The sequence below is a fragment of the Salvia splendens genome, chromosome 12, assembly GCF_004379255.2.
Source record: "Salvia splendens isolate huo1 chromosome 12, SspV2, whole genome shotgun sequence".
NCBI classification, from domain to species: Eukaryota; Viridiplantae; Streptophyta; class Magnoliopsida; order Lamiales; family Lamiaceae; genus Salvia; species Salvia splendens.
In genome coordinates this window covers 10,025,036-10,046,305 of record NC_056043.1, presented here as the reverse complement: position 1 = coordinate 10,046,305, position 21,270 = coordinate 10,025,036, and the positions used below count along the sequence as shown (strand labels likewise).

General features: G+C 36.5%; 1 protein-coding gene and 1 long non-coding RNA gene across 3 annotated transcripts; both read left to right on the top strand.

Annotated features, from left to right (window-relative positions):
- Positions 1 to 1,255: 1,255 nt before the first annotated feature.
- On the top strand, positions 1,256 to 4,902 carry LOC121758182 (uncharacterized protein At1g66480-like). Its single transcript, XM_042153609.1, has 2 exons — positions 1,256 to 2,165; positions 4,623 to 4,902. The coding sequence occupies exons 1-2, from the start codon at positions 1,629 to 1,631 to the stop codon at positions 4,680 to 4,682; spliced, it is 597 nt and encodes a 198-aa protein (XP_042009543.1). The 5' UTR covers positions 1,256 to 1,628; the 3' UTR covers positions 4,683 to 4,902.
- Positions 4,903 to 17,390: 12,488 nt separating this feature from the next.
- Positions 17,391 to 21,070, top strand: LOC121756899. 2 transcript variants are annotated; one of them, XR_006041124.1, is made up of 2 exons: positions 17,391 to 19,781; positions 20,062 to 21,070. It is a non-coding gene; the product is annotated as an uncharacterized LOC121756899 (long non-coding RNA). The 2 variants fall into 2 exon arrangements; XR_006041125.1 differs by having other exon boundaries at positions 20,044 to 21,070.
- Positions 21,071 to 21,270: the final 200 nt, after the last annotated feature.

Below are 21,270 nucleotides of genomic sequence, written 5' to 3'. Positions count from 1 at the left end.
TCTAGCCATATTATTTTGTTTAGATATTATAGGGATTTAGCATAGTATTCTATTATTATTATTTTTAGATATTATATGGATTTAGCATATCTTTTTGTATCCACACATATTATAAATATGTGTGGAGTCTTCCATAATATTCAGTCAATGAATCTATGAATTAATACTTTGGCTCAATTAATTGATCTTCAAGAAACAACCCCCAAGGCTGCTGACGAGAGACTCTCGCGCTCAGCCACCACTTCGTCGGACTAGTCGCCGACCCAAACGCATTGGGCGCTCGACAACGTCGGCTTCGTTTCTTGATCGAGACTGAAATATACACGTTGAGGAAGCGATTCCTTAACACGCCCTATTAGTCGCGAATTACCCATTTTCGCTATCCTTAGCAAAAATAGGATCGTGACAAATGTAGACTCTATTTCTACAAAATCAATCTGATGCATCCATCAAGAAATCCAATGGATATATTTAATGGTATGTTGTCAGTCTAAACGAGGTGGCGCTTAAACGCACCCCTATCCTATAATTCCCAAAAAGTTTCCGCTAAGTATTCTGGATTTATATAGACGTAAATGCACTTTGCTTAAATAGAAAGAGTTGTTTACTTGTTTTGACAAGCCAACCAATATTAGCTGAAATACATGTATAGTAAATTAGAGCAGCATACCATGTTCACCTTCCTGGTTATGGGCGGAATTTGGTTCAAATATGGGCTGTATTGCATGTTCAAGGTTCTTGGTTTATTTGTGGGCAGCCGTAAAATTAAGTAAGTCTGCACTGCTTGCTGTAGAAATATGTATAATTGAATTCTCAATTTTTTTGTAGTATTGAATCTGCATCGATTTGCATACCAAGAAATGAAGACAAATTTCGCATTTCACCCCTGAAATTTTCCTTTTCCACCTAACATCGCAGCTGCAACCATCTAGGGTACTTAAGTAAAACCAAAACTATCAAAAGTCAAATTCATTATTTTAAACTGCAAACCAAGGCTCACTGAACAACAATATCAACTTTTCTATTTTTGGGCCAAACAGTGCCAAATGCCATCATGATTCAAAACTAAACAACCCACGTGAACGAAAGTGAACATGTGCTAAGATTAGCTTGAAAAAGAGTGAATATATCCTAAAGTTTAATTTAACAAAATATTCAACTGTTAGTGGGAGTCATGGAACAGATACAGCCTATAAAATTAATATATTTAGTAAATCCGGCGTTTAGAAACTTGAATCTTGTTAACCAATAAATATCCCATTTATACAACTACATAACTTTTATAGATGCATATTGTATTTAATGTGAAAAGACGATCCCGTGTGAGGAGAAAATCGTAGCGTCTTATTTTGTCATCTAACAAAAATAGTACTCCATCCCTCCATTAATCATACTAACTATTCATTTTTGTCAAGCATGAATAATTATCTTATTTATTCTTCTATAATATTTGATAATGGTTGCATATTTCGCGTACTTTATTTCACTAACTTTTTAATCCATTTTTTATAATAATATTTCTTGAAATTAGAATTGGAAATGCTTCCTTTAACCACACTTTTTATATAATACTACTACTACTGCCAACCCAATCAAACCTATCTCACTATTTTCACTTCACACAAACCATGGGCAACACTTTTGGAGGCAAAAGAAGCGTCAAAATAATGAGCATCAGCGGCGAAACGTTCAAGCTCAAGACTCCGGTCCAGGCCGGTTCAGTCCTCCAGAACCACCCGGGCCACATGCTGCTCGCCTCGGAGGCAGTCGTGCATTTCGGCGCCCGCGCCAAGCCGCTCGAACCGCACCACGAGCTCAAGCCGAGGCGCCTCTACTTCCTGGTCGAGCAGCCGAAGCTTCCAGCCGGCCGCGGCGCCGGTATGAGGCGAAGGATGCGGTCGGGGGTCCACATGACCGCCAAGGACCGCCTCGAGAGCTTGATGCTGTCGCGAAGATCGGCCTCCGATATATCCGCCGTGAGATCGGCCGGAGTTAAGGTGAGGCTGCGGTTGCCGAAGGCGGAGGTGGAGAAGCTCATAGCAGAGAGTAAGGATGGAGCTGACGTGGCGGAGAAAATTGTTGGTCTCTTCATGAGCGGCGGCGACGTTCATTGTGGTGGTGGCGATCGTGGATTGGCGAGACAAGGCACCAACAAATCGCATCAGGTTTGTTTTTAATAATACTACTATAATTTAATTGAATTTAAAAACATAATTGTTCCGTATTTTGTGGCATGTTCGTGGGTTTTGGTGTTTGATTTCATGTGATATTACCCACATGCCAATGTATTGTTTATAACTATAGTTTGGTTATTTCAATAATGATTAGTTCATTTAAAATTATTATGCACGGTCTTTCACGATCAGAGTTTGAAATTTTCTATTTTGGCGCACTAACTCCCGATAGAGTTTGACCATTATTATGTCACACTATATTTTTAGAAATGTCACATCTTTTGTTTAATTAAATATGGGGGTTGCTTTTTTATTCCTAGTTTCAAATTTATTTGTATTTTTCTTATATTATTTTATAGATATGATTAAAATTATTAGTTAGTAATTAATTTATTTGTACTTTTATTAGATTTTGTTCACACAGTGTATTTCATTTATTTTGTCATGGTTATTAATTTATGTAAATATTGTTAATTTAAGATTATAAAATAACGATGTTTATGGTTTAAAAATAAAAAATATTTAACCTCATAAATGTGTAAATTTATCATATAATATTTGTAAATTTAATTTTAAAGCTATTTTTATTTAAAAAATTACTTTAATAATTTGACATTCGACATTGTCGTCATATTCATCATGTTGGAGTTTTGTTAAATATAATATGTGCCCCCACTATCAAATTCTTGGCTTCGCCACTGATGTCTATACAAATATTTCTTTCCATTAAAATGTCAACACAAATTTGTGTTGACATACTAACTCATGCTAATTTTGCATTAAAAAGCGTCACCCACAAGTGTACGGGCTAAGTAGCATATGACAAGCTAAAATTATCGATCATCGAAGACTAAAAGCCGGTTTGAGTATTACGATGCAACTTTGAGCACTATTTAGACTACTAAAAGGGGTTTTTGTTTTTCTATAACTAAAATCAAAGAACAATTAATCAAGTAAAGACAAATAACTAAGCCAGACAAACAAATGATGGTTTTTCACACAAATTTGGAAAGGTAGGGATATGGATCCGTTAGTATGGATCACGGGTTTCACCTAGGGATCATGCTCATCTATTAGTTCTCATGTGTGGCTAGGAAGGTCGGGTTAATTGGTTAGACCCCCTCTCGGGTGCATCTAACTCGTGGATTTATCCCTAGTGTAGGAGTCTCCTCCATACAATTCAAGATTAACTCCCTAGAACAACGGACCCAAGTTCTCTCTATAGCTCATGCATCTCTCGATTACATGTAACGCACGTAGTTGTTGATTACCTAACCATTCTAATCATGCATCTCTCAATGTCATTAATTAGAACAAGATATATCAAATTGTTAGCTAGGCAATTAGATAATAAGAGCTCAATAATCAACAAAAACCAACACAAGAGATATATAGCATAAATCAAGGATCAACCCATGGATTCCATACAAACATCACCATATCCCTAAGGAAAATCTAGCTACTCATGTTCAAAGATGAAACAAAAGGAAAAACAAAGCAAATGAAAGAAAACATGGATAGAAATTGGAAACTCGAACTCCCTATGGTAGAAATGATGGTGGGAGTCTTCTCCTTCATTCTCTTGAGAGGGTAAGCTCCTAAGCCTTCAAATCCTCTTCAAAACTGTGCTCTCTTACTCAGAATCGTCGTGTGTGAGTTAGGTCTCAAATGTGTGAAGTCCCCTTTTATATCCGGAGTGAAAATCAGGGTTAAATGAGTGATTAGTCAAAACACCCGGCCGGGTGATCTATAAATGGAGAAACATCCGGCCGGGTCTTCTCTCTGGAGCCCGATACCTGCTGCAAAGCACCCGACCGTGTTTTTCGGGAAATGGAAAACACCCGGCCGGGTTTCTTCTCTGGAATCAGCCTCGTTCGCTCCGTTTTTCCCGTTTTAACCTGTTTTTACTTTAAAACTCCAACAAACTCATTATTTCATCTAATTAATAACTAAATGGGTGAAAACATATAATAAATACCTTAATTCAACAAAAACATGGGCTAATCACCTCTAAAACAATCCTAAACTATGAGTTTGTCACATACTCATATCATTGTGAACATTTTTATTATAATGTGTTATTTAGTTAACAAGTAGCACAAGATAGTTAGTATTTGATCACGTCTCATGCTGTGTATAATTATAACTTATAATCACACATGCAATTATCATTGTAGCGCAAGTATAATAATATACATTCATGATATGAACTAATATTTCCTCCAAAAATATGTCAACTATGAGTAGTGTACCTACGCAAATGCATCTAACTAAAATGTTGAACTTAAGTAGAACTGATCATAATCTCATAGTCTTCGTCTTCCAGTTGCGAAAACCACTCACCAAACAAATGTACTGTTGTTAATTTCCTACAATATTATTGTTTTAATCTTCAATTACTCCATGTTAATTTGATGATGCTTTTTGATGTACGTATACAAAATGCAGAAGCGCGTTGGATTTTCGGTAATCGAGGAAGGAGAAATCCAGCCTGCTGTGGATTCTTAGTTTATAATTTGGATAACCGAAATTAAGAGCAAAATAGAGTACTTTCTCTCCCAATTCTCAGTGATGTATATGTTTATTCCGGTGGATTGGTTGGCTAAAGCTTAGAGACTTAGACTAGTAAACTACAAACAATTTTTGTATGAAGTAATTGCACTTTCGTGACCCTGTAATTGTGTTTTATTCTCTATATTATTCAAGAAAGAACATACATATCTTAAAACCGAACACCTCTACCGACTGGCGGATTCAGAGACGGGAAATGGAGGGGTAGAATTGATCACTAAGAATATCAATTGAGCTCAGTGGCGTATGCAGTAAGGTACAAAGGGGTACAACTGTACCCCCAATTTTTTTAATACTATTATACATATCCTTTAATTTTGTTAATTATATATTGATATTGTACCCCTAAATATTTGAGAAAAAAATTATTAATATACAATTAATATTTCAGAAGAGATAGAAGGAAATAAAAATGACACAAAGGTTAAAAAAGAGATCAAATTCGAAAGATATTCGGATTTAAATTAAATTTGTAGAAGGAAATAAATACATAAGGTAAAAAAATTGAAATTAAAAAAATCAAGCCCTATTAATTTCGCCCAAATTAAAACCTCCAGATTCGATTGAGTTCCTTGACAAAAGCTTTCTCCTCCGAGTCGCCACTTTGACTGCGTACAGTGCAGCATCCGTCGTCTCCGCCTCTCCGGTCTGCTTCAATAGCCGAGTCGCCAGTTGAGTACTTGAGAATTTGTACTCTCTCGCCTCCTCGGTTCTCCAAAGACATGAGAGATACCACAAACTTATCTACTTTTTTTTGGTAATTACCAAGGGTATCCACCGGCGGCCCAGTGACTATTCTCCGTGCTAATTTGTAGGCACCTCAAAAGGTGGGACAGCTGGCCCAATAATTTAAAGTTGCTCCATACCCAAAGGCAAGGATCGATCCCCTGACCATTTGGTTAAGGATGGACAAACTTATCTACTTTGAAAAGGTTAGTAAATTAATGGGTATTAAAGAGGGTGAATTTATTAAGTTTATTTGATTGTTTCAATATCAATTTCAGTTTCTAAGAAAATTTGATGCAAATACAATTATATAGAGAATTGAGAATTATTTGAGAATTGAGATTAAAGCTTTATATTTTTTTATTGTCTGGGGAATGCAAACAGCCGAGATTCACTATATGAGAATGTAATTCTCAATTCTTTATTATTTTAGAGAGTAGAATATTAAAATTTACTACAATACAGTTTCAATTTAAAGCTTAATTGTATTGTGTTGTAATGTTAATATTTGTGCTTCAATTATTTATAATTTTAGTTTATAATGATTTTGAGTATATTTGCAGAAAATTTAAAATAATAAGGAAACAATCCGATCTTAGATAATTTATCTCCAAAAAGAGAAAATCTCGTGATAGTGTAAGCTCTCCGACTTCTAGCTCTCGAGCTGCAAAGCCTCCTGCTTCAAACTCTGCCGCAAATCCTCCTGCTTCAAACACTCCAGCTCCAAGCACTCCTGCTTTAATTGATAATGTGTCTCCGTCAAATGCTAGTGTGTCATCACGCGAGAAAGAATTGATTTATGATGTTGAATAAGTTCCTCAAGATCCTGGAAAAAGAAGAGACATAATGGAGTATCCTCCACATTAGCGAGATGCAGTTAGAAGAGCATATATTCTTAGAAAACCTTGTCAACCAAAAAATCATAAATTTTCTCGAAAAAAAATTGGAGGTTCGCGTCGATTTATGACTTCATGGTATGATAAATGGGATTGGCTTGAATATATCATGGAAGAAGATGCTGCATTTTGTTTTACTTGCTACTTGTTCAAGAATGAAGTTGGACTTAAAGTAGGGGGAGACGCGTTTGTGAATAAAGGATTTAAGTCATGGAATAAGTCAGATAGATTTATTAAACATATTGGTGGGGTCAGAAGTGCTCATGATCGTGCTTATGAGAAATATGTGAACATAAGGGATTGCAAATTTTAGTATAGTTTTATTTTGGTTGTATTCGAATAAGAGCATCCACATCCATGATCTTTGGCAAGGGCATGGAAGTCGGCCCGGACCTATTTTTATTCATTTTTTACTCCCTGCTCTTTGGGAAGAGCACAACACCCACATTCATGCTCTTCTGCAAGAGAAAGCTCAAGAGTCTCACCATTCTATTATTCAATTTAAATACTTAAATTACTAAAAATATTTCCACAATAAAAAATACGAACACTCACTGGCGGATCCAATTAACTACAAGGGGTACAAATGTATCTAGGGGTGCCGAAACGGGTAGCGGGTATTGGGTACCGACACACCCGACCCGTTACCCTTCGGGTTTCGGGTACCCGCTACCCGACATAAGCGGGAACGGGTTCGGGTACGGGTATTGAGTTTTAGGTTTTTGCGGGTATCGGGTATACCCGATACCCGAACGGGTATACCCGATACCCGCTTATATACCCGTTTAAATATAAATATTGTATTAAAATTTTTAATTAATATCTGTTTAAGTCTTTTGTCCATTACCATAAAACGGGTCGGGTATTTGGTAAATATAGATTATGCATTAAAATATAGATTTAGGTGGCAAGTATTTGGGGATGAGTTTTAGAATTATAACACGTAACCTATGTGCTGGAGTATTTGGTAAATTATAACAAACGGGTCGGGTATGGGTACCCTCCTGTCGGGTACGGGTATCCCGTACCCGACAAGGCGGGTACCCGTCACTGTGCGGGTCGGGTAACGGGACAAAGATTTTGGCTACAAACGGGTACGGGTACCCGGTTCTCCGGGTACGGGTACCCGCGGGTACCCGTTTCGACACCCCTAAATGTATCCCAAAAATTGTGACTAGCCTAGGTAATATGCTTACTTTCCTAGCGCTAGACCCAGATTCGATTTCCCTTAAGCGCGTTTTTTGCCATTCTATTTACATTTTTGTTGTGTATGATTGGCTATAACCATTTAAGTAGTACTACTCCATATTATTTATTTTTCTAACTAATATATCATTAAATATAATAGTTTATTACTTTCATTTTCATTTATTTTACTTTTGTTACGTATTATTATAGGCTGTAATAATTTATTATTTGTTTCTAACTAATATACATTAAATATAATAATATATTATTTGTCTTTTCATCAAATGGGGTTGGATATAATTTTTACTATTTCTGTTTTCAGTTACAATCATATTTAATTATTTATGGAGTAGTAATACATTCTGTTTTATTTAAAATTTTAAAAACTTTTTCTAAACTTCTACTTAAATTCTATATTATAAAATAATAATAATAATATCTACTTTCAATAGTGAAAATTTTCAACTAATATAACACAAAAAATTATTTTTTATACTATATAATAATTTGACTCACTTGAATATAAATAATTGAGATAATAAAAAAATTGAGATGATAGAAAAAAATTGATTGATTATTAAATTTCTAAGTTAGTGTAATTATTTATCGTACCCCCAATCCAAAATTTCTAGATCCACCACTGATTGAGCTAACCCATTGGATTCGGGTCAATCCTAACCACGTTCATTTTCATTTTTTCTATTTATATTATAACTAGGTATCTGATACTAGACCATATCTTATTTTCTTGTTCCTTAAGTTAGGAAATTTAGCATTATAAATAGGAGGCATTGTTATCTTTTAAATCATTGAATCAATGAAATAATATATTTTTCTTTTATCTTTATTTATTTTCCGTCTAGAATCATCGATTGTCAACAGAGCGACGTTTCTCTACGACTTTCTTTATCTCCTCCGACTTGATAAGGGCTCTTCCCTTAACAATTGGTTCTTTCATTGAGAGCCCAAACCACTTGGAGTGGTGTCCGGGCAAAGAACTCGTCGTGACCAACGAGTACGTTTGGGGCCGACTCGGAGTGGTAGCCGGGCAAAGAATTCGCCGAGACCAACGTGGCCGTGACCAACGAGAACTCGGAGTGGTGGCCTGGCAAAGAACCAGCCGTGACCAACGTGGCCGTACCAACGAGGACATTGGCCCTTAAAGGAGGGTAGAATGTTACGGACTCAATTCCCATATCGGTTGTGAGAATAACTGGTGTGTGATATATAGACTAAATGGACTCTCTCTCCTAACATGCTAGTCTTTTGGGATGAGTTTTGTGAATAAATTCAACTCATTAGTTTTCTCTTTGTCGCGGACTTGTGACTAAAAGTCCAAATGAGTAGCTCAACGTGGCCGTGACCAACAAGAACTTAGAGTGGTGGCCTAGCAAATAACCAGCCGTGACCAACGTGGCCGCACCAACGAGGATGTTGGCCCTTAAAGGAGGGTAGAATGTTACAGACTCAATTCCCACATCGGTTGTGAGAATAACTAGTGTGTGGTATATAGTCCAGAGCCTTTGTCCTAGCGGCAAGGAGCTTAGACATTATTGCATGAGGTGCCGAGTTCGAGCCCTCTTGACATCAGTTGTAATTTCCTCCTATCTATAGTATAGGAGTTTATTTGTAATTTCCTCCCTTATATAGGAGTTAATTTAATAAAAAAAAAGACATCAGTTGTAATTTCCTCCTATCTATAGTATATGAGTTTATTTGTAATTTCCTCCCTTATATAGGAGTTAATTTAAAAAAAAACTAGTGTGTGGTATATAGACTAAATGGATTCTCTCTCCTAATATGCTACTCTTTTGGGACGAGTTTTGTGAATAAATTCAACTCATTAGTGTTCTCTTTGTCGCGGACTTGTGACTAAAAGTCTAAATGAGTAGCTCACTAATTTCACTTTGTCATCAGAATAGCGATAAAATATTAAGTTAAAATGAGTAGGTCCGTCGATTTCTACATAAATAACATGGTTAGTTAATAAAAATAATGTGGAATATCAAAATTTTAAAAATTAAAAAAGTTTAGGATATGAATGGTTATAAATACAATTACAACCATCTCCTTAACAGATTAAATTCTTTTTTATTTAATTATAAACTTAACTGATTTTCACTATCTCAACTATTCTAAAAATTGAACTAAAACTATAATTTACAATCTGAACTTCCCATTAAAAATAAAATGTTTTCCTTTTTGGATTGTCCCATTAAAAATGAAACGTTTCTAAAAATGAAAATAACATTTTCTCTATTTTTTTCTCTCTCTTCATTAACTTACAAAACAACACTACATAAAATTCCATGCTGAAAACAAAATGTTTTATACTCCCTTCATCCCACAAAGATTGTCTCACTTTGACCGGACACATGTTTTAAGAAATATAATGAAAAGTGGGTTGAAAAAGTTAGTGGAATGTGGATCCTACTTTTATATATTAGTTTTATAATAAAATTTGAGTAAGAATGAGTTAGTGGAATATAAGGTCCACTACCAAAAATGGTAAAAAGTGAAATGAGACAAATTTTTGGGGACGGACGGAAATGGAAAAATGAGACAATCTTTGTGGGACGCATGTCACGACCGCCATTTAGGGTTAATAAATACGGGCGATCGTGATTAAAAGAATTTAATAAATAGACGAAAAGAATTAGGGTTTCAACTCAAGTTGGACCAATAATAAATATCCCAATAAATAACCAAGAGTTTGATATTATCCAACAAGGAAATTCAAAATATCCATTATCCTAACAATTAAAGTTGTCGGCCCAAATAAATTATAATTAAACGAAACGTCACAGCGGAAACGACCAAGAGAAAGAGTGACGTCATGTGTGAAGACACAACGACACTCAAGGTTCAAAGACAACAATAATATCTTAAATTCACTTGCTCAACACCACCACATCCTCGTCGCCGCTCAACCTGCACATAGAAAAAACACATGCAGGGCTGAGTATTATAAAAAAATACTCAGTGGCTCATGCCGAAAACTTTTTCAATAAACAGTAATTTATCATGCCATTCACAAGTAACCACCGGGGTTTAGCTTTAGAAAAGCCCGAGGCACTCAAAATCATTTCCATTTAAAACGTCGACTGATCAGTCATTTTCCCATAGACGTTAGCCATATCTGCTCATACATGACTTGGAATGTGGCCACAAACCAAGCCACTAGACCGGCCAGCCCGTACGCTAGCACACAGTCTACCATAGGTGTACACTAATCCAAGTAGGGTTTGCGGCCCTACGAGGACCCGAATTCGATTTAAACAATATTGGCCAGAGCCACATCAGATAGGCACGTTAAAGCAAAACACGGCATGATAAACACATTTTCATTCTCATAAATAAAACATTTAGGACTTTTGTCCTTATTTAAAAAGGAAGCCCACCTCGATTGCTTAAAATCTCAAGTACTCTCTTCCCTTTGGTCTCACGATTCACTTGCGATGATTCACCTTTAACATTTAGATAATACATAAATCAACACACTTTTCAAATAAATAGGTAAGAAGGCCTGCATCCTAAGCGAAGTTATTTATCTCGGTTTTCGATTATTCGGCGGCCGCTTACACCCCTAATTCCTCCGTTAGCTCCTCGTATTTTTCTCAACGATATCGAAATAAAATTCCCAAAATTTAAAAAAAGTTTAATTAAATTATCGCAAGCACTTTCCCCTCGAACTATATTTATTTCGGACTTAGGATATAATTATTCATTCGTTGAAATATTCCGGAATTAATTAAATAATTCGTCACTATTAATTATCAGCCCAAAGATTTATTTAAAAGCCCCAAAACTTAATTATTTCCCCCACTTTATATCTCCAATTAAAATTTTCAAGCCCAAACAATTAAATGAGAGCCCAAACATCCAATTTATATTGTTGAGGCCCAATCCCAATTAATAACAAAAGGCCCAAAAATTTGTATACTCCCCAATTCTCCCTCACGTCTGTCACTCTCTCTCTCCCTCCCTCTTCTTCTCTTCTGTTCTCTCTCGCCGACTGAAATTTTCCCAATCTCCCGTCGGCTTCTTCCGTTCGCCTCACGACGCCGGACGCTGCTGCTGCTACTGCTCGTGACGGAACGCGAGCCGCGCGCGCGACGCGTAGTGGATGCTCTAAAGAAACGAAACCTCATCTTCTCTGCGTTTCTTCGGGGGGGTGGCGCCGACAGTTAAGGACAAATACTTTGCAGTCAAAAACCACTAATTATTACCCACACCAACTGCAAGAAAATTAAATGGGTACAAAATAATTGCAACTTTGAGCAAGTAGTACTACTTTTTCTAAATTTAAAATAAATAGGGGGATTCCAAATCATTTGGGGCCACAATCAACGATCAATGATTTTTAAAGGGTCATTATCGAATATACTCCCTCCGTCCTGAGGTAGTTGAAACATTTCCTTTAGCCACGAGATTTAAAAAATTGATGTGGTAAAGATTAAAATGAAGAAAGTAAAGTAAAAAAAGGGATTGAATTTTTACAAAAAAAAAAAGAAATATCTCAATTATCTTAATTGACCATCTAAAAAGGAATACAATCAATTAACTTGGGACAAAGGAAATATATAATAACATACAGGAGCCCAACATTGTGTGTGAGTTTTGTTTGTAGCTAAGCACAAGAGCGAGGGTTGGTGGGCCTAGACTTTGTGAAGGTATATATCGTATTGTATTGATTATGGTAACTAATATATTTCATGATAACTAAATAACTCAATATGGACCACACAGTTTTATAATCTAGTGGTTAGAATTAATCTCTTTTATTCAATATTTAAATATGAACGGGGTAATTTTGACAGTTGAATATCTATCTTATATGGAATTCAATTTTTCTCTTCTAAAATGATTCAAAATTTTAAATTAAATACTCCCTACGTCCCACAATAGATGTCACACTTGTGGGACGGCGCGAGATTTTAGAAGGTTTTATTTTGTGAGTTATGTGGAAATAGATAATATAATATTTATTACTATTGTGAGAGGGAACTTTTTCTAAAATGGAAATGTGACATTTTTAGTGAGACAAACTAAAAAGAAAAGTGAGACATCTTTTATGGGACGAAGGGAGTATAACTTTTTAAATATAATTTATTTTTTTAAATTAAAGAAAATTTTATAGAGATTCCAACGAAATCCTAATTACAGGTATTATATCAAAGACTGAAAAGAAATGATATTATAACGCTTATAAATGATGTGGTGTTGTTGATGTTTGTTGTTAGAGCATCCGCAGCGGTGCTCGCTGGGACGGACGGCGTCCGTGCCGCTGGCGCGGCACCACTGTCGCCGCTGCTGCACTCCCGCAGCTGTCACAGCGCTGCTCGATGCATCGAGCACGTCCGTGTCGCTGAGCAGGCTACGTGGCGCATTTGTATGGGCCAACGGATTATCCGTTGGAAATTCATTTTATATTTTTAAAAAATCAAAAATAATATCAAAAATTAAAATATATATATTTTCAGATTCCCAAAAATATGGCCATTTTATTACCGTTTTTTTGAATTTTTTTTATTTTTTAATAATTTTTTTATTCCCAAAATCATCTATAAATACACACATTCATCATCCTTTTTTCACATCAAATCATCTCCCATTCATCTCTCATTCATATTTTTTCATACAACTCATCTACATCTTCCCCTCTCACTCAAACCGTCTTAAATGGATTTCACTGATATCATGACGGAAGCGGAGCGCGAAGATCAAAAATACTATGAACAATATCGTGCCGCCTATGAAGCCTATGTCGCCGCCACTACCCCCACCCTTCCTCCTCGACCAACTAGATCAATTCGCCGCTACATCCCTCGTGACCGGGAGGGAGCCAACGAAAGGCTCGTTGCCGACTATTTTTCCGACCAGCCGCGATTTTTGAAAGATTACTTTCGGCGCCGTTTTCGCATGTTAAAACGGTTGTTTATGCGTATTGTCAACACACTGTCCGTCAATGTTGAATACTTTCAATCAAGTAGAGACGCAACCGGCCGGCAAAGTCTCTCGGCGTTGCAGAAGTGTACTTGTGCCATCCGACAACTTGCTACTAGGCAAACAGCTGACCTCTTCGACGAATATTTGCATGTCGGTGAGTCAACTGGAATCATATGGCTTAAAAAATTTTGCGACGGCGTTTGTTCTACTTTCGGTGAGGAATTCCTTCGGGCACCCACCACCGTTGATTGTCAACGGTTGCTTCGTCTTAACGAAATAGTCCATGGTTTTCCCAGTATGCTTGGCAGCATTGACTGCATGCATTGGAAGTGGAAGAATTGCCCGACTGCTAGGAGGGGGCAACACTTAAGCGGCCACAAAGGCGGCGGCCCAACACTTATCCTTGAAGCGGTCGCTGACTACCGCCTATGGATTTGACATGCATATTTCGATATTGCCGGATCCAACAACGACTTGAACGTGTTCTATTCTTCACCACTCTTCAATGATGTTTTGAATGATGTAGCACCGGCGATCGACTTCACCGTCAACGGAAATGCATACCACATGAGTTACTATCTCGCCGATGGTATCTACCCAAGGTAGTCGACTTTCGTGAAGACGTTGACCAATCAGCAAGACCCGAGACGGGTTCTTTTTGCGCAGCGTCAAGAGTCTGCTAGGAAAGACGTCGAAAGAGCTTTTGGGGTCCTTCAAGGTCGATTCAACATTGTGAAGGCCCCGTCTCGGCTGTGGTACATTAAGAATATCGCCGACATCAGGTACACGTGTATTATCTTGCACAAAATTATTATACCCGACGAAGGACCGAGGGCGCCTATCTTTTACGACGAGGATGAAGCCGGAAGCTCAACCACGAGGTCTCTCCCTCGCCGAGGTGTGCATACGATGGTGGGCGAGAGGATCGAAACAAGAAACACAATGCGCGATACCTGAACCCACACTGAGCTACAAGAAGACCTAATCAAACACATTTGGACGAAATTCGACCACGAGTAGTGGATTTTTTTAATTTTTAAGATTTTAATTATGTAATTTTTAATTTTTAAGATTTTAATTATGTAATTTTTAATTTTTAGGATTTTAATTATGTAATTTTTATTTTTTTATAATTTGTAATAATATTCCGGGTATTTTTAATGCATTTTAATATTGTGGAAATATTTTTATTTAAATCGAATAATAGAATGGTGGGACTCTTGAGCATGTCCTTGCGGAAGAGCATGGATGTGGGTGTTGTGCTCTTGCCTAAAAGCAGGGAGTAAAAAAGTAATAAAAGTGGGTCCGGGCCCACATCCGTGCTCTTTGGCAAGAGCACTGATGGGGATGGTCTTATTGTCTTATTGAAAAAACTATATTTTTGGTGTATAAAATGATACTTTTGGTGCATAAAATGATATGTAATGTTTATAAAATGATAAGGGGTTGTTGATGTTTGTCGTTACTTTTATACTTCGAAAAATGACCGTCGCCGTTTACGCATGCGAAAACGACTATTTATGCACATTGCAAATACATTGGCAACCCGGGAAGAGTTCTTCCAAGAAGGGTTCGACACCGTTGGCCGTCCCAGTCACACGACGCTGCAGAAATGTACTGCAGCAATCCGTCAGCTTGCTACTGGACAAACGGCGGATGTGTTCGACGGATACCTGCACATTGGGGAAAGCACTGGGAGAATGTGTTTGATAAACTTTTGCAAAGGCGTCCGGGAAGCCTTCACCGACGAATTTCTCCGGAAGCCAAGCACCGCAGATTGTCAGTTTCTGCTCCGACTTCACGAAGAAGTGCACGGATTCCCCGGGATGCTTGACAGCGTCGATTGCATGCATTGGCAATGGAAGAATTGCCCTGTGGCATGGAGGGGATCATACACGAGCGGCCACAAAGGCACCCACCCCACCGTTATACTCGAGGCCGTTGCCGACTATCGGCTATAGATTTGGCATGCGTATTTCGGGGTCCCTGGATCGAACAACGACGTCACCGTGCTAACCAATCCGACCTCTCCACCGAAGTTTTAAATGGTAAAGCGTCGGCCATCAACTTCATCGCTAACAACCGGCAGTATAAAATGGGGTATTATCTTGTCGACGGCATCTATCCGAAGTGGCCAACCTTCGTGAAGACATTCAACAGGCCGGTGAACGAAAAACAGGCTCTTTTTGCGCAGAAGCAAGAGGTTGCTCACAAGGATGTGGAGAGAGCGTTCGGGGTTCTCCAAGCTCGCTTCAACATTATCAAAGTCCCAGCTCGTACGTGGTTTATGGAGAATATGGTCGACATCATGTATACGTGTGTAATCTTGCACAACATGATTGTCGCCGACGAAGGACCTGAGGTGGGAGATTGGTTCGACCCTGAGCTCTACCGCAAGTAGTCCGCCTCGCAGTGGAGTGCATCCGTCTATGCAAGATCGGTTGTCTATTCGGGCAAGGACACGTGATTCTACCGCCCACACCCAACTCCAAGATGATCTAATGGAGCGCATTTGGGAAAACTTTGGCAACCAGTAGAGTGCGCGGAAGAAATTAAATTATGTGTTTTAATATTTTTTTAGGATTTTAATTATGTGTTTTTTAAATTTTTTTAGAATTTTAAGTTGTAATTTTATTTTATTTAATGAAGTGTGTTTTTATTAATTGAATTTGTTGGAAATAAAAATAAAAAATGAAATTGAATGAATAGTTAAGGGATGAGATGGTTAAGAGACGGTTAAGAGATGGAGGGTTGCAGGTGTTGTCTCTTAGTTAAGAGATGGGATGAAAAGTACAGTGCGACCATGAATAGTGAAGAGATGAGACGGATAAGAGACAGCGTTGCGGATGGCCTTATGCTTTCTATGCTCTCTCTCTTAGTTGGACACACTTTTCTTTAGTTTGATAAAAAAAAATGAATTGGACCTTGTTGTTTCTTGGTCCATTTAGTGCTTGAGAAACAAGGTAATTTTTTAAAAGATGTAGACGAATTGGGATGTTGAGAAGAAGCTTATAGTTTGGAGGTTGGGTTCATGTATTAAAGCTTGGTGTCCGAAATTTTCATTTCTACCGAGTCAAGTGGGTGAAGAGCTTCCCAAAGTTAGAAGATGGCCGGGAAACAATCAGCATACAATCACTACTTAATGGTTGTATCTAAGGTGACTCTTCCTTGTACTCTTGCCTCTTTGATTTGTTGCTTAAGCGTTGGTCGTTGGAGCTTTGGGTGTTGCATTTGCTAGTGTTGTGCCCGGTCTTATTGGGTTGGGTGTATGTTATAGTTTACATCTTAGTTTTTTGTGCTTTTTGCTTCTTGAGCACGATCGGCTTTTTTCACCTTAGATGTTTGTATCTTGATTTGCTCACTCATTTTACATGTGGTTTGAGCCTTTATTTTATTGTATCGAATAAGGAACATATAAAGTAATAATATATACTCCATTTATTTGATGCAATAATATATATTCTCTCTGTCTCACGTTACTTGAGTCATTTCTTTTTTGCACTCGTTTGAAAGAATGATAATAAATAGTTAAAGTGAAGAGAGAGTAAAGTAAGAGAGAGAATAATGTAGAGGAAGTCTTCTCGTTCATATTCTCTCTCTTACTTTACTCTCTTTCCACTTGTACTGTTTATTACTCCCTTCGTCCCACAAAAATATGGATATTTGGGACGGCACGAGAATTAATGTATAATTGGTAAAACAAGAGAGGTAGAAAGAAAAAAAAAAGTAATTATAGTATTATTAGTGGAGGATTGGGCCCACTTTATTAGAGAGAAAGAAGTGATCAAAAATAGAAAGGGATATTTTTATGGGACATCCCAAAATGGAAAATGTCCTTATTTTTATTAGACAAATGAAGTAATATAATTTTTTCAAAACGAGTGCAAAAAATAGTGACTCAAGTAACGTGGGACAAAGAGAGTATATACATTCGTTCATAATAGTAGTATATCTTTTGCTTTTTACATCATGAAATATATTTTCATAGTATAACACACGGAATTACCCAATTATGAATTTTATATTTAATAAATGTACGTGCAGAACTTTAAAAAAGATGCTAGAAAAATTATTATATGTGTGAAATTCATAATTAAAATCACAAATTACTTTAATTTATTGTCAGTACTCTATGAGGTGGTTGGTGGAGTTTTTCATGGTTTGGTGGGAAAACAAAGAGTCTTGGTGGTAGTTGTAGATCTCCAAAACATTATCAACCATGTGTTCTAACAACACACTTTAAAAAGCTTTGAAAGAATTCCTCTAATATTAGTTTATAGGAGTACTTTTTCATATCTAGGGATGATAATGCTTGCAAAATTATTTTAATTTTTTTGTGTTGATACTAAATATTATGATACACATTACTTTTTATAACTCCATATATTGGTTCATTAATCAATGAATAATCTGATAGTTAGTGGGGAGCAGCTAGCTTTCTTTTTCTTTCGTCAGTTATCATTCTTGAGATTTTGTTTTAATAATAATAATAACACTCCATTTTATCCCGATGAAGGCATGATTATTAATTTTGATATACATTAAATATAGTATAATATTTTTAGGAATATATATGGTGACCTTGATATTTATTGGATAAATAATGCATCACATTCAAACAAAACAACATTAGCTAGGGTTGTGGGTAGGCCTTCCCCTAGTTGATATATATATATATATATATATGAGGCGCTTATTGATGGGTATTATTATAAGCATTATTGATGATTCTCCATCACATGGTAAGTTTCAGCTCACTAAATGATACTACCGTAATCTTATCAATGTATTTTTATTAATGTACGGTATTTCTTTTTAAGCCGTCTCATTACAGATCTAGTCATTTACCTTTTTAGAGAATTCAAATACATTTCATTTCTTTTATTTTATTCTTTCTCCTATTTTATTATAGTACTTTATTCTTACATTACTTATGTACTTTATTATTGCTTCTATTTAATTTATTCTCATTTCACTTAATTAAATAAATATATAGTATTTCAGTAGTTCTTAATCTCTGTGTAAAAAAGAAAATGATACAATTCAACCAGTAAGATACTTGTTATAGCTCGTGATTGAAGTAATTGATTAAAATAGGGATTTAGTTACTTGTTATGGCATGTAAATTCCGGATAGTATATTAGTTTTGAGAGTGAAAGGTTTCGCAAAGATTAAACCCCACCCGTCAGCCAAATTCAATTTTCGCTCGTGTGAACTCATTTGCATTCAATTTAATAGCAATTGTTCGCACGAGCCAAAGATAATTGACATAGTTACATGATTGATTTTTGGCCTATAAAATCTGCCATTGATCCACCCTTTTATGGAACCAACATCACCCCTTTCATTTATCAACCGTTTTCCCCTTAGATTTTACATCTTCAAATATCCGATAGATTATAGATTACTAACTCTAGATCTCCAATAATTTCTTATACGCATCAATGGATGAGACCGTACGAACATGATTTGGAGAATTCCAGAAAGCGGCTGGGAAGTGAAGATTGATAGGGTGAGTGGTGTCCATGCTAAGCTTGTCAACTGAGTAGTCTCCGTTGCTGTTATCTTTTGTTTCGTTGTCTGTTCGACCTTATAATTTGCTTGTGAAAACCCTAGTTTTACTCTCCTGCTTTATTTTTTGAAAATCTTTTATAAAGCCAAATTTTCTTTTTATATGGTTTGTTTTAGAGCAATGATATGAAGCTAATTAATACTATAATCGTGATGCAGGGCATATATATGAAAGAGTGAGATATGTGTACTAACTACAGATTTATTAATTTTGTTTTGTTTTACATCATCATGATTTAGTTTCCTAAATCTGTTTATATGAAAATTATTGATATAGAAACACGTTGAATAACTATTTTTGCAGTATAATGATGAATGATTCCACAATACTTTCAAATTAGTTTGCAATTGCAAACGAGCCTATGAATAGCTATTTTTTGCTCCCTTGAAAACAAAATTAGGTAAAATAAAAGTTTTTATTGGCCCTAAAAGCCTATTATACAAAAGTATAATCAAATTTATATCATGTTTAACATATTATAAGGTCGAATAGACAATGAACCAAAAGCATAACAAGGCAAGGACTACTAATTTGCCAAGACTTTGCATGGAAATCAACACCTTAATTCAGCAATGCAAGGAAGATATACATCTAAAGTTTCAACAGTCAAGATTGCGCGGTTTCTGCTTGATTAATTGACTGCTGAGATTGTACAAAATGACCAACTCAATAGTGCTCGTTCGCGCAACTGAACTCAACTCAATGGTGAGTAGAAATCAAGGTGCATGATCTTAAATATCCTTACAAGATATAATGCCTTTCAATCAGACTTCATTTGTTGAATTTGATCGTTTTTTTATAAGTCATGATAAGTAATGTTCTGGAGTGTGTTGTTCCTTTCATATAAATTACAAAAGTTAAAAAAAGACAATGTGGTTGTGTACTTTTGTTAAACAAGGAAAGAGATATTGTACTCGGAAATTAGGTTGAATCTTTTACCTTATTTAGATTGATGTAATTTGGACAGATCATTCTTTTTTTGTAGGGACTCCATTGCCTATATAAGGGTGGAGAATGCATGTAATTCAGAATATCAATGAGAACAACAATCCCAAATCTCAAATTACAACACTTTTGCTTCAAATTCAGACAGAGCAATTATATACTGTATGTAATTAAAGTAGGGTTCATAGTGGTACCATTATTGAGACGGGACAAATATAAGGTCATGTCGAAGACACGTGAATATGGTAGCGACCATTGAGTTAGAGCAGTGGTTTACTTGATAAGAAAAGACTTTTATATGGCTGTTTGCTTCGTAGATTAGAATTTGGTGTCCATTCTACCCATCAAATTAATTAAGAGCCAGGTGAATGAAGAATATATTTCAATAATTATTAGAGTGAGAATTGATGGGCACGTCATATTGTGAGATAGTGATACATACCAAACAAGAGAAGCCGGCCTAAATGATTAATCTGTTAGGAGAAAGAGCTCATTTAATTCATATACTAGTTGTTCTCACAACCAATGTGGGACATTGAATCCGTAATATTTGACCCTCCTTTAAGGGCCAACGTCCTCGTTGGTCACGACTGGTTCTTTGCCAGGTCACCACTATGTGGTCCACCACTCCAAGTTCTCGTTGGTGAAGACCACGTTGGTCATGGCGGATTCTTTGCCCGGACACCACTCCGTGGGTCACCACACGGAGTCGGCCCCAAACGTACTCGTTGGTCACGGCGAGTTCTTTGTCCGGCCACCACTCCGAACCGTTTGGGCTCTCAATGAAAACACCAATTGTATAGATCAAACATGAGAACTCGGCCCAAAAGACTAGCCTGTTAGGAGAGAGAGACCATTTAGTCTATGTACCATACACCAGTTATTCTCACAACCGTTGTGGGACACTGAGTCCGTAACAAATGTAGACCAAGATTCATAAGACAATGGTCTGAAATGGTTAGAAAGACTAGCTTGTTGCACTTTGAAGCTGAGTGTTTTGGTGTGAGGTTCTAGTTTAGTGTAGAATGTGTCGGTTCTCTTATTTATTATTATTTGCTTGTCTAGTTTTTTTTGTTATCTGCACATTTACCATGGTTCTATGTATGAGTACTTAATGCATAAATAAGGTTATTAATTTATTAATCATGATATTTCGTCATCTGCCATATGCATCATGCATTCACCCAAATTTTGTAGTAATGCATAAATAAGGTTATAATTTTAAGTGATAGAAATAGTAATATGATAA

Excerpts from the sequence above, each read along its gene's own strand:
- LOC121758182 (XM_042153609.1), top strand. The coding sequence starts at position 1,629 with ATGGGCAACACTTTTGGAGGCAAAAGAAGCGTCAAAATAATGAGCATC. Across the intron at positions 2,166-4,622 it reads GCACCAACAAATCGCATCAG|AAGCGCGTTGGATTTTCGGT; the intron begins GTTTGTTTTTAA and ends TACAAAATGCAG.